General features: G+C 49.0%; 1 protein-coding gene across 2 annotated transcripts; it reads right to left on the bottom strand.

The window, feature by feature from the left end:
• Nucleotides 1-144: 144 nt before the first annotated feature.
• PGAM5 (PGAM family member 5, mitochondrial serine/threonine protein phosphatase) lies at nucleotides 145-12,081 on the bottom strand. 2 transcript variants are annotated; one of them, XM_064168835.1, is made up of 6 exons: nucleotides 11,783-12,081; nucleotides 7,274-7,452; nucleotides 5,652-5,777; nucleotides 4,476-4,564; nucleotides 4,034-4,167; nucleotides 145-1,834 (listed from the first exon to the last, which is right to left on the bottom strand). In XM_064168835.1, the coding sequence occupies exons 1-6, from the start codon at nucleotides 12,052-12,054 to the stop codon at nucleotides 1,684-1,686; spliced, it is 951 nt and encodes a 316-aa protein (XP_064024905.1). In that variant the 5' UTR covers nucleotides 12,055-12,081; the 3' UTR covers nucleotides 145-1,683. The 2 variants fall into 2 exon arrangements, with proteins under 2 accessions (XP_064024905.1, XP_064024906.1); XM_064168836.1 differs by having other exon boundaries at nucleotides 4,034-4,164.
• Nucleotides 12,082-13,029: the final 948 nt, after the last annotated feature.

Below are 13,029 nucleotides of genomic sequence, written 5' to 3'. Positions count from 1 at the left end.
CCAGCTACCCTCTCAAGAGTACATTTCACTCTGTGGAGGTAAAAGGACCACGCCTGTCAGTGAACAGTTGCTCCAGGCAGTGTCTCAGCTGGCAGAGGCACAAGAGGCGGCAGTCACACACTCTCCCACTGAAGACAAAAGAAAGACAGGCAAGTTATTTTATTCCAAATGTTTAAAAAGTTAATAGACAAAAACTGATAAATTATTCTCATTGCATCAATGAGAGATAACATTGTGATGGTTTCCTCTTGCCCCCACACCTTGCACTACACAACCACGTTTTGTTCTCTACTAGCTCCACTTTCCTTCAGGCTTATGTAGCAGTCCTGTATCAAGCAAACCATTAATCTTGGCTCATGAAGGTGTGTGTCATGCTTGTGCTTCATACAGCTCTGAGGAGTTTATGAACATTCCCAGTGATAAGACAACCTGCCAAACAAGGTAGTTAATGTTTGCTGCCCTATGGCTCGTGCTCTGTCACCCACACAGGATGGGTATGGTGACATTTTCCAACATTCCAGCTATTACATGAGCTCTTTTACTACCCTGGTTCAACTGCCTAGCAACTGGCCTTAAGATTAAATACTTCTGAGCCCTCCCCTCCCCACAAAATCAAGTTCTCAGCCATCTGCTGAACAAGTCCAGCAGTGCCAGGGCTGTAGAAGGGAACCACTTAAAGCATTCTGCTTGACCTCTACTACTCACTTGGCCTAGAAAAACCTTCCCCTAGCTTTTTCACCCTTCAGGCACCAGCAGTTTGTTCCAATACTACAGATCCTCTGACCTGATGCATCCCTGCCTCAAATCCAGCAGTGTTAATATCTCTCAAAGAGCCAAAGTGTCAGCAAATACTGATCAATAGGAGCCAGCACTCACGGCCTACTCAGCAAGTGGAAGCACTTTGAGAAGGTGGCTGTCTTCCTCCTGGCTCACTGCTACAAACATCCCCATATCCTGCTACACATCAAATTTTCCTTACAGGCTTTATGAGACTGAAAAGCATTGTTCAGCATAAAGCACTTCCTGAGGATGGAGAACACTTAGTAGAAGCAACAGTTGATTCTAGCACCACAGTTCTGAGGCAAATGAGGGTTTTACCCTCTTTGCTTTATGCTTACAATCTCTAGGCACAGTTTACACGAGCATCTTGGGGGGCAGAGTGGAACGGTGACACAACATAAATGCATCCTCAACAGCTTACAAAAACTGAAGGCTTTGTCCCTTGAGCAGCAGAATACTGTTTGTCACCTCCTCTGCAGGGGCTGAAACCAGCTGTCTTGTGTAGCTGCAGTGTGCTACAAGGCTGTTCCTTCCAGAGCTCACACCAATTGCTTTCCTGCACAAGAAAAAATACCCACAGGAGCAAGCTTTGGTTATAGAAGTTCACACAGGGTGGGGGGAAAGAAGTCAGTGCTCTTGCAGCTGCTGAGCACACAGACATTCAATCTCTGTATTCCACAGCCCAGCTTTGCGTTCTGGGGAATACTTGTGGACTGGACAGCTTCAAGCTCACAAAGATTGCTTCTCTTCTGGACTGAAAGGCAGATATGAGTATGTACGAAAGGGGCAGGAGGCTAAGGGACATTTCAAAGATGGCATCACACCCCAGCATAACAGATAAAAACCTAGTGGTACCGTAGCTGACTGGACTAGTGCAAAGAGACCAGAGGCGGTTTGGCTGGCTCAGGTGCGTGTGATTTTCTCTGGAGGCATGAAACCTGTGTCCCCCAGCGTTCGCAGTGCCACTCGCCCGTTGGGCCGGATCACCAGGTGGGTTATGCTGCCATTGTTGAGAGACATTCGTAGCCAGCCTTCTGGGGGGAACTGCAATGCTCTGTCAAAACCAGATCGAAACACACAGTATTAATTCATAAACGGGTAGTAGCATGGCCTCACAGCAGCAGCTCCGGTGCCAGATGAGAAAACAGCAAGAGAAGATAGCTGTGGCTGTCCCGCAGCTTGCGTGCGAGCGCTCCCACAGCCAGTCAGCCTTAGACAAAAATCCTTTTCTTGTGCAACTGATAGGAAAATGCAGTGTGGACACCTGGACCAGTGCCAGCAGTGCCCTTGCATAAGCAGAGCCCAGCAGATGGGTATGATTATTGCAGACAGGATTAATTCAGATCGACAGAAGGCAGGAGCTGTAATGCAGGCAGGTTGCTGGGAGTGCACTGAGCAGTCCCCTAACTAACCTAAGACAGTGCAGGTCAGAGTTGGTCACCGAGCCAGCTGCAGCACCACAAAACCCTAAATGGTTCAGGGCAGGTAGAGAAGAGAGCTCACCATACTCTGGGCTTCCTCCACAGACCAACACCAGAAGTGGCAAACAACAACTTAAGACACTATTTTAGCCTTACCAACGACAGGTAGGTATGGAACAGCAGCAGAGAAGTAGGGAATGAAAGAGACAGGATTCATTCCTGTTGCGCCTATATGTGCCCATGGAAGAAACTCACCACAACTGCTTTCCATCACCAGCTGCATTTTCCCCCAGAAGCAGCCAGAAAAGGTACATTGTGCTTATTGTGGAAATACAGCACCACAGCTAGACTCCAGCTATTCTAACTCCTACCTCCACAGCCTCAGGAGGCCAACTGATGGTAGTAGACAGCTGGAAAATGCATCATGTCTCTTAAGAGATATTTTGCCTTAGATACTAAGGAGTAACTTGGTTTGGGCTCTTAGGGCAGTCTTTTAGAAAGGCTGAGAAATCAGTAACAGCTTAAAGCCAAACTAGATTCAAATGGAATGTGGATTGTGTGCCACTGTGCTATCAGTGAGCTTGGAGTAGAAGGCATGAAACAGCAAAGAGAGGAAGTATGAAAGTATCTCAGAAAAAGCTGAGGTAGCAACCAGACATCTTTTCTGGCACAGGGAAGAGCATTCTGTCTACCTGATCAATAATTTTAAGTATAGCAATTTTGAGGAGCTCTGTAGCAGTCCACAGCGCAGAAGCCATCATTTAACTTGCTCAGCTAAATAAAGCTAACTGAAATGGTTGTAGATATTGATCAGATTAAAGTTTAATCACATCTGTCTGCTCAAGACAAATTGTCTTACAGACAGTGCTTTGTTGCTAGGGAAGAGGAATAAACCAGACTCAGCTGACTGGATGCAGAGGCAGACACAGATACACAACTGTTTTCTCCTTCATGAACAACCTTGATGTCAGTGGAAGGATCCAGTCTCACTTCCAATCCAATACTGGATGTTACTATAAAACACACCAACTTCCACTAGTAAAGCATTCCCAAAACTAAATCAAAACACATCCAGTCAGATGCTCTGTTTGTTGTCTTCCCCAACGCTCCACACAGGCACTGTCCTCATGCTTATGGGAAGCAGAAGTCTGTCACAGAAACGTTCAGGTCTGAAAAGCCCCTCAGGATCACCAAGTCCAACTGACAACCCTACTCTACAAGGTGCACCCTAAACCATATCCCCAAGCACCACATCCAAACGACTTTTTAAACATACTTCAAGGGTTGGTGACTCCACCACCCCCCTGGGCAGCCCATTCCAATGCCTGACCACTCCTAATGTCCATTTTAAACCTACCCAGTCACAGGTTGAGGCCATTCCCTCTTGTTCTACCACTAATTACCTATGAGAAGAGACCAGAGACCTGGTCTCTGGTATTAAAGAATCATAAAATCAGCCAGGTTGGAAGAGACCTCCAAGATCATCCAGTCCAACCTATCGCCCAGCCCTGTCCAATCAACTAGACCATGGCACTAAGTGCCTCATCCAGTCTTTTCTTGACCACCACCAGGGACAGGCAGCCCACAGGAAAGTTTTGAGTCTCACCATTTTAGCCACTTTCCCTTCAGAATTAGAATGAGCATGTTCTGATTTTCAAGCGTGTCCTGTTATCTGCAGAAGCAGCTGCTCACGAGGCAGGCACTGACCTCCAGCCACCTCAAACAAGCCAAATCAACACATCTCCCAGGTCAGCAATGCCATAAACCACCAGCACCTCAGCAGCAGGCTGAGCTCTCTGAGGACACAGAGGAAGCAGCAGGCCCAGGCGTACCTGCAGACGATGTAGCGGATGACGTTGGCGTGGCAGACGAAGATCTCGTAGCTGTCCTCCTCCTGCTTTGCATCAGCTCTATGAATGAAGTTTCGAAAAGCAGCCTCAATTCGAGCTCCATCTTCATAATACTGCTAAAGGCACAGAGGTGAGAATTAAACACTGCTCAGAGCAGCACCTGCCCCTCTCTGTGCCTGCAGGCAGGCTGTGTCTCCTAAGAGCTCTTCAACGCAAGGGTGCACACCTGAGGCTGAAATAACACTCAAGGACCAGGAGTTATTTTAACTGCTCTACACACTTACAGGGGGGAAAAAAAGTTCATGCAGGTCTGTCATGAAAAGCATCAGCTCAGACACTGTGAGTTATCACTACTGTCAACAGAAAGAACAGTTAAAAAGCCAAAACCTAACAAGCAAAGATAAAAATGTAAGTAAAAAGTTACCACAGCTTCTGGTTTCCAATGAGAGACTGGAGGGTCTGGTTCTATAGGTGCTCCCTCTCTCAGCAGATCAGTGCTAATTGTTTTGACTCCTGAAATATTAAATAGACACTCAGAAAGAATTTGTTCTTTCACATGCCCCTGCAAACAGGCCCACAGCTCTACAATCAAGAGTTTTCATGTTCTTTCTTCAAGGAAGTCTTCCTCTCCATCCCAAAGACCATTTTAGTCCACACATTTCGTGTCAAGTCATCTCTCCAACACAACTGTTCTGTCATCAAGAGGGGAAAGGTTATTTCAGCTACAAGCAGCCAGACCAGCCTAGCACAGTGAGCTCAATCTCCCCAGTCTGCTGCACTGTGAAGAAATGCACTTGCAAAGATACTAATCTAAAGCCTTCTGTCAGTAAATGCTCACTGCTAATTAATACCAATACTACATTTCTGATAGTTAACTTTTTTATCTCTGAGGAAGGGCAGATGGTTTAGGTGGGTTGTTGGCTGGTATCAGGGTTTGAGGGGTGGTGTTGAGGTATTCTTGGTTCTTGTTTTTTTTTTCTTGAAGCAGCACATTTACAAAAGCAAAGACTGAATGGTCAAAAGTACTGACTTTGAGCTCTCTTACATACTTGAGTATCTGCTGAAACACCAGACAGAATCATCTACAGTCAAGTACCTTTAGCTGAGATTCTGGTATGTCTGAGCAGAAGGAAAACAAACACCACCACCCAGCCCTCTGAAAAATAATCCAAACCTCTGTATAAACAAAGCTACACACCCACACAGAAGCTTCCCACACCTTCGTGAGTGTGCCACATCTGCCCCTGCACACAGGATAGCACAGCACACAGGAAAGGCCTCTTAACTAACCCAGTAAGCACCACATAAGAGCTGTGACAGTCTCTGCTTCACAAAATGCAAGTGAAGAGGAAGGCTGCAGTTCTCCTGCACAGCAGTACCTACAGGTAGCAGCTAGCCACTCAGAGGGGCAGATCCCTCTTGTATTTTTAAAGCACTGGAAACAGCAGAACCAGGGTTGTTGGGTTCTTTATAAGCAGACATACTCAGAGAGGCCTGGGAGTTAGCTAAATAACATCTCAACCTTAAGGGTAAGCTTCAAATTCTACTGGAAGCAGTTTTCAGGATCACAAGACTATGCAAACTGAAGGAAGTCGCTCACCTGGGAGATGTTTGCTTATAATCTCAGTTGTTTCAGTCGCTCTGGTCATGGAGGAGTGGATGATCTGATCGAATTTCAATCCCAAACTTGCCAGCCTGTGTCCAGTCAGTTCAGCCTGCTCTCGGCCTTAAAAATGGTATTCCATAAATTGGTGATATTATTCTAAGTACCTCACACAAAGTACCAAAAAAGTTGTCCAGTAGACACAAAAAGTCTCCATCAACACCAAACTTTTTTTTCTTTCAATAAGTAACTGGAAAACATTTTTACCAGAGTCATTTCTTAATGAGATCACACTTCCTGGCTGGACAATTTCAAGTCGCATTTCCATCAGCAGGAAAAATCAGTTGTTTGGTTCTTCTTAATTCAACCCCCCAGACATACCAAAGCTTATTCAGAGACTTTCAACAAAGTATTCAATATCCCTGCTAGCTCCATCCTAAGTGAGCCACTTCCATTAAAAGACAGTGCTGAGCCAAGCCATCTGGCATCTCGATGTTGAGGGAACAGAGCAGAGGAGACTCTGTCAAACAGATCCACTGACACCTGACAGGGCATTTCTCACAAAGGCAACATCAGCTTGGCACAGCTGAGAACACAGCACGGAGATATCCTGGGGAAGGGTACACTCCACCTGCCAGGTAACTTACCCTAGGCACAGGATAAGACAGGATTAAGGCTATACTTTGTTACCAGTTTAAGAGAGCATCTCATAGAATCAACCAGGTTGAAGAGACCTCCAAGATCATCCAGTCCAACCTAGCACCCAGCCCTAGCCAGTCAACTAGACCATGGCACCAAGTGCCTCATCCTTCAGCGACGGTGCCTCCACCACCTCCCTGGGCAGCCCATGAAATTACCATTTCACTGCTATTTGCACATCTGGGGGGAAAACTTAGGGTTTTATACTAAATATCTGGCACCAAGCTCCCAGTGAGAACTGCATAACAATAATAATTCTTCCCCTGTCAAAACAGTGTTGGCATGCATAGAGTCAGGAGAGTGTCTACTGTTCTTGAAGTGCACTATTAAAAATAGCACTAATTAATATTTGAGCCCTAGTTACAGGATCAGTGAATAAAGATTAACAGAGAGGTTATCCTCATTTCACATAATGGATTAGCAGTATTCCCAGGAACACTGCTTAGCAGCAAAAGTGAAATGTTTTTAATTGGAATACACCCCAAGTGAAAGGGAAGTCAGAGGTAATTTTTGGGTTTAAACATAAATCAGCAAATTAGCTACCAGGAGGATAAGCCACCTTCTGAGAGAAAGCTACCCCAAAGTTAGTCACAGAGCTAAGTTTAAAACTCTTGGCCCTGGGGAGTCAGGTCAGCTAGCACAAAAGCTCGCTCAAGCAACATTAAGATAACTGGAAGTTCCCTTTGTCAGGTTTCTTTACAACTGAGCTCTGTAAAACTCATCTTAATGTTTGGATTTGGAGGATCAGAAAACTCCACAACTTATCCACGACAACTTTCCACCACAATAGATCCAGACAGCAAATTAAGGTTTGGCAGGGAGGGCCAGAGAAGACTCACTGACCTATACTCATAGGGACAGCAGCACTTGAGAACTAGTTTTTACAAGACACCAAGTGTGATTCTTCCAGCACCACCTACCAAGTGGGGTCAGAGTTCTGTCCTTGTCAGCTCGGCCATCCAAATTATACTGCGAGTGCCGGATGAGGAATATGTGCCTGGTGGCTTTCGCTTTGCAGTGACCCAAGCGTGAGGCAAGTTCTTCTTCTCCAGTTTCTTCGTTTTTCTTCTTGAGGTTGATAAGAGACAGTGGTTCACGCCTAAACAAACACATTTACAATGTCAGCTTTCAGACAGGGGACACTCAAATGCAGAGGAATAGTCCTGTCATTTCCAGATACAGCTGAAGTACTACAATTGACTAGTTAGCCACTCACAGAGCAAAACTGACCCAAACCACTGTGCATGAGCTCTATCAACAAAAGCCTACATAGAATCAACTAGGTTGGATGAGACCTCCAAGCTCCTCCAGTCCAACCTAGCACCCAGCCCTGTCCATTAAGTGTCTCATCCAGTCTCTTCTGGAACACCTCTAAGGACAGCAACTCCACCACCTCCCTGGGCAGCCCATTCCAACGGCAAATCACTCTCCCTGTAAAGAACTTCCTCTAACATCCAGCCTAGACCTCCCCCAGCACAACTTGAGACATAAAACAATGAAGTCAATGCCACAGGTTAAAAGGTGAAAATGACAGAGATAAATCTGCTCTTTAGGGACACACCTCAATGAGTTCTTGGAGGCAAAAAAACCAGCAAACACAACAACAAAAAGTTAAATCCTAAAGCAAACAGATGGTGTAAACTAAAACGAAAGCTACATACAGCCTGCCCAGACAAGAAGATTATAAATATTAGCAGAGATTTTGTATTTTAATTCCTGTTGATTCAATAGCTGTTCCTGGGACTTTCACTGATCTTCAGACACAGGTAGATTTTTTTTTTGTACAAGAAAAACTAACCTGCAATTCTTTATTAAAGAAAACCACAACCAAACCAACCTCTTTAACATCTTCATAGATGATCTGGATGAGGGCATGGAGTCAGTCATCAGCAAGTTTGCAGATGACACCAAGCTGGGGGCAGATGTGGCTGGGTTGGAGGGCAGAAGGGCTCTGCAGCAGGACCTTGACCGCCTGGACAGATGGGCAGAGTCCAAGGGGATGGGGTTCAATAGCTCCAAGTGCAGGGTGCTGCACTTTGGCCACAACAACCCCATGCAGAGATACAGGCTGGGGTCGGAGTGGCTGGAGAGCAGCCAGACAGAGAGGGATCTGGGGGTGCTGATTGATACTCGCCTGAACATGAGCCAGCAGTGTGCCCAGGTGGCCAAGAGAGCCAGTGGCATCCTGGCCTGCATCAGCAATGGTGTGGCCAGCAGGAGCAGGGAGGTCATTCTGCCCCTGTACTCTGCACTGGTTAGACCACACCTTGAGTCCTGTGTTCAGTTCTGGGCCCCCCAGTTTAGAAGGGACATTGAGATGCTTGAGCGTGTCCAGAGAAGGGCAACGAGGCTGGGGAGAGGCCTTGAGCACAGCCCTACGAGGAGAGGCTGAGGGAGCTGGGATTGGTTAGCCTGGAGAAGAGGAGGCTCAGGGGTGACCTTATTGCTGTCTGCAACCACCTGAGGGGTGGTTGTGGCCAGGAGGAGGTTGCTCTCTTCTCTCAGGTGGCCAGCAGCAGAACAAGAGGATACAGCCTCAAGCTACACCAGGGGAGATTTAGGCTGGAGGTGAGGAGAAAGTTCTTCCCTGAGAGAGTCATTGGACACTGGAATGGGCTGCCCGGGGAGGTGGTGGAGTCGCTGTCCCTGGAGCTGTTCAAGGCAGGATTGGACGTGGCACTTGGTGCCATGGTCTGGCCTTGAGCTCTGTGGTAAAGGGTTGGACTTGATGATCTGTGAGGTCTCTTTCAACCCTGATGATACTGTGATACTATACTATGATGAAAACTAAAAATATCCCCCAAGACTGTAGCTGGACAGAGCTTTGCTAAACAGCAATGGCAATGCCAGGGACTGTGTAAACCTAAACAGAAATACCACTTAACCCACAACAGCAGATTTTCAGCTTTCTCCCAGGAACCCCTGCATGCCACTGACACAAGCCAATCAGCTTGACATTCTTCTATCTGCTGTGTTTCTGCCTGTGTCTTGTGAAAAATCAAAATGAAGATCTCGACTAGGTATGGCAAAAGCTGTGTCACACCAACTGGTAGGCAACCAAGCAGCAGAAAATCAAACCTGATCTCTGATAATGTACTGACTTATGGAAAAATGAGACCTCACAACGTGCAAAGTGTTATTAGGTAAGGCATGTTTAATCAGTGCTGGGTGACAAGGGGAGGTCATCCTCCAAAGCCCTTGCACACCTTCACCTGGTTCAGGGAGAATATTTATGCTACAAAATCATGCATATTCAGTGCTGGTGTAGGGTTGTTACAATTAGATCTGGGAATAGGTGGAGTTATTGCAATCAGTTCCTGGAGAATGATTTCCCATTGGAATGGGCTGCCCAGGGAGGTGGTGGAGGCACCGTCCCTGGAGGTCTTCAAGAAAAGACTGGATGAGGCACTCGGTGCCATGGTCTGGTTGACTGGATAGGGCTGGGTGGTGGGTTGGACTGGATGAGCTTGGAGGTCTCTTCCAACCTGGTTGATTCTATGAACTCATTTCCATAGTGTCCCACCTCTTTATGAATGCTCATTGCCACCTGGTCGTTGCCTTTTGGGGTCTTTGGGAGGAAGGCCAACATCTTCCTCAGTCTGACCTCTCTACCTTTCATCCACCTGGCATCAGTTGTGGGTCATATTCTTGGCTGGAGTCTCCAATGTTCTCATCTTTCAATACAGCATTCTTATTCTCTATGAGAGTGTTTCAAGACCCTCTCAAGCTTAACCCATCTCCTTTGTGTTCACCTGATTGATGATGCTTAATAACAGTGAATGATTTAACTAGGTTGCTACCCTCTCTGTTCTCTATCCCTTTTTCCCATATCAGTATTCACACAGTACACTTCCACTGTTTGCACACTGTGATGAATGGTGATTACAGCACACTAGGCTTAACTGCTATTGGCTGTTATCTGGCTGTATCTGTGCAGGCAGTTGTGACAGCTGCATGGCAGAGCACAAGCTCTACTTCCTGAATTGGTTCAAACAAAATGTTACAAAGGTCTGCAAGTAGTTTGGAACTCCTGAAGAAAACCAACCTTTTAGCAGACCCATGAAGGTCAAGATCTGCAGTTAAACAAGCAGCCTTAGTGCCTTTCTCCACGTAACTAGGTGCAACTTGGTTTAATTTGAGTTTTGGTTTTATAATTAAGGGGAACACTGCCCCGTTTATGTAAGCATAGAATCATAGAATCAACCAGGTTGGAAGAGACCTCCAAGATCATCCAGTCCAACCTATCACCCAGCCCTAACCAATCAACCAGACCATGGCACTAAGTGCCTCATCCAGTCTTTTCTTGAAGACCCCCAGGGACGGTGCCTCCACCACCTCCCTGGGCAGCCCATTCCAATTGGAAATCACTCTCTCTGTGAAGAACTTCTTCCTAACATCCAGCCTAGACCTACCCTGGCACAACTTGAGACTGTGTCCCCTTGTTCTATTGCTGGTTGCCTGGGAGAAGAGGCATCTGATTCTGTAGGCTCTCAAAAAATCAAACCAGGATGCATTACACAATAAAAATCTGTTAGTGCTTAAGTTTGGATTTACTATAATTATACTGCAGCCTGACAGGAGCATCCCCGGGGAGATAAATCTACCAGACGGAAGCTAAATGAGCCAACGCTCAAGACAGATATTTGCACATTCTAATTAAAGAATCACCAAAAAAGGCAATTAACCCTTGTGTGACTTCATTTCAACAACAATCACCTTCCTTAGGCTTTAAGAACACTACCTTGCAGTTCAATGGTGACCACAAGAAGGAGGCCTACTGCAGGTCCAGCACACGTTTGTCACCTACCAGGGTGCCGTTATTAAGTGATACATCTTTGTGTGGGCATAAACCAACACTGAGAGGCTGTTAACACAAAAACAAGCGCCGTGCCCTCTACCAGCGCTCACCTGCACCGTCTCACGGGCTGCAGGCACCAGAGGCACCTGTGCGGCCTCACAGCGGGGAGAGGCTCCGAAGGGGCAGCCCTTCAGGGCTCTCAGGTGCTCCGAATTGTCAGAAATTATCAGCACTATCCAAGGATCTTAGCTACATTCTGCTTTGGACACTTCGCCACCTAATTTCACCTGGAAACTACTCCTGCCTTCTCTCGAACCAACCTTCCAACTCGGGGAGCTGTGGCCCGGAGCTGCGCCTCGGCCACAGCCGCGGGGGTCGGCCAGAGGAGGGTGTGACGGTGGCGCCCCGGCAGCGCCCGCGGGGGCGGCCGGCAGCTCCTTTCTCCCTTCCCGTCAGAGGGTATCTCGCCCGGAGCTCGCAGACCTTTTGTCCCTCTCGAGGCTCCGACGGGGGTGGTTTGAGGGCGGCTCCCGGCGCCCACTCGCAGCTGGGGGTCCCTCCCGGCCCCTTACCACAGTCGCCGTCCGGGCGCGGGAGGGAGAGCTCGCCAGCACAGCCCCGCCACACCTACCTGTCCCAGTTGTTGTCCCAGTAGCCGCCGGTACCGGCGGGTCTCTCTATCCAGCCAGAGGCCGGCGGGCAAGAGGCGGCGGCGGCGGGCGGCAGCAGCAGCAAGCCGGGCGGCGCGGCAGAAGCTGGTGGAGCGGCGGCGGCGGAGCCCCCCGGCCGTTGCTCGGCATCGCTGCCGCGGGCCGGCTGCTTGCCGACGGCCACGGCAGAGAAGAGGACGGAGCCGCCGGCCAGCCCGCAGGCGGCCAGCGCCAGAGCGCGGCGCAGCGACATGGCGCGGGCGGCACCGCGTGCCTCGGCCTGCCGCCGGGCGCCCCGCCCCGCCCCGGACGGAGCGCGCAGTGGGGCAAGATTCCTCCGCCGAGGCGCCGGGAGCGGCGCGGGGCGCGGAAGGTAGAGCCGGGCGCCGGGGGACGCCGAGCCCGTGTCGCTCAGCCGTCGGGTCTGAGGCACTCGGGCAGCGCCTGGGGAGTGGTGTCGGCCCTGTCCTCTCTGCTGTCTTAGCTCGGCATTCCAGTGGGAGGCTTAGGCAGCAGGCAGCAGGCAGTGATCCTGCCGGCCTAGTCGAAAGCCGGTTTCTGCCCCTAGCTGGGTCACTGGAGCCCAGGCAGGTGAGTTTTAACTATCAGGTTGTAACCACCTAATGACAGGTGCCAGTGCGAGCACTCGGCAGCACGAACAGGAGCTTGCAACTTTCATGGCTAAAGCATGCACCATGCTTCATTCCAAGCCCGGAACTGACTAACACAGGAATCAGCCTCTTGCAGTCACCACTGGCTCCTGGCGCTGGAAAACTGGGAACCTGGGATGTGGGGAAATAAAGGAATGGCTTACAACAGGGCTGGGCATTCTCACCCCACGTCGTACCACGGACCAGCACTGTGCCCTCTTCCCTCAACGCTGCTCCTCACCACTGTGCCCAGGTGGCCAAGAGAGCCAGTGGCATCCTGGCCTGCATCAGGAATGGTGTGGTCAGCAGGAGCAGGGAGGTCATTCTGCCCCTGTACTCTGCACTGGTTAGACCTCACCTTGAGTGCTGTGTTCAGTTCTGGGCCCCCCAGTTTAGAAGGGACATTGAGATGCTTGAGCGTGTCCAGAGAAGGGCGACGAGGCTGGGGAGAGGCCTTGAGCACAGCCCTACGAGGAGAGGCTGAGGGAGCTGGGATTGGTTAGCCTGGAGAAGAGGAGGCTCAGGGGTGACCTTATTGCTGTCTGCAACTACCTGAGGGGTGGTTGTGGCCAGGAGGA

This window comes from Pogoniulus pusillus, chromosome 30, assembly GCF_015220805.1.
Source record: "Pogoniulus pusillus isolate bPogPus1 chromosome 30, bPogPus1.pri, whole genome shotgun sequence".
NCBI lineage: Eukaryota > Metazoa > Chordata > Aves > Piciformes > Lybiidae > Pogoniulus > Pogoniulus pusillus.
The sequence above is the reverse complement of the archived record's forward strand: the minus strand, read 5'-3'. Positions and strand labels throughout refer to the sequence as shown.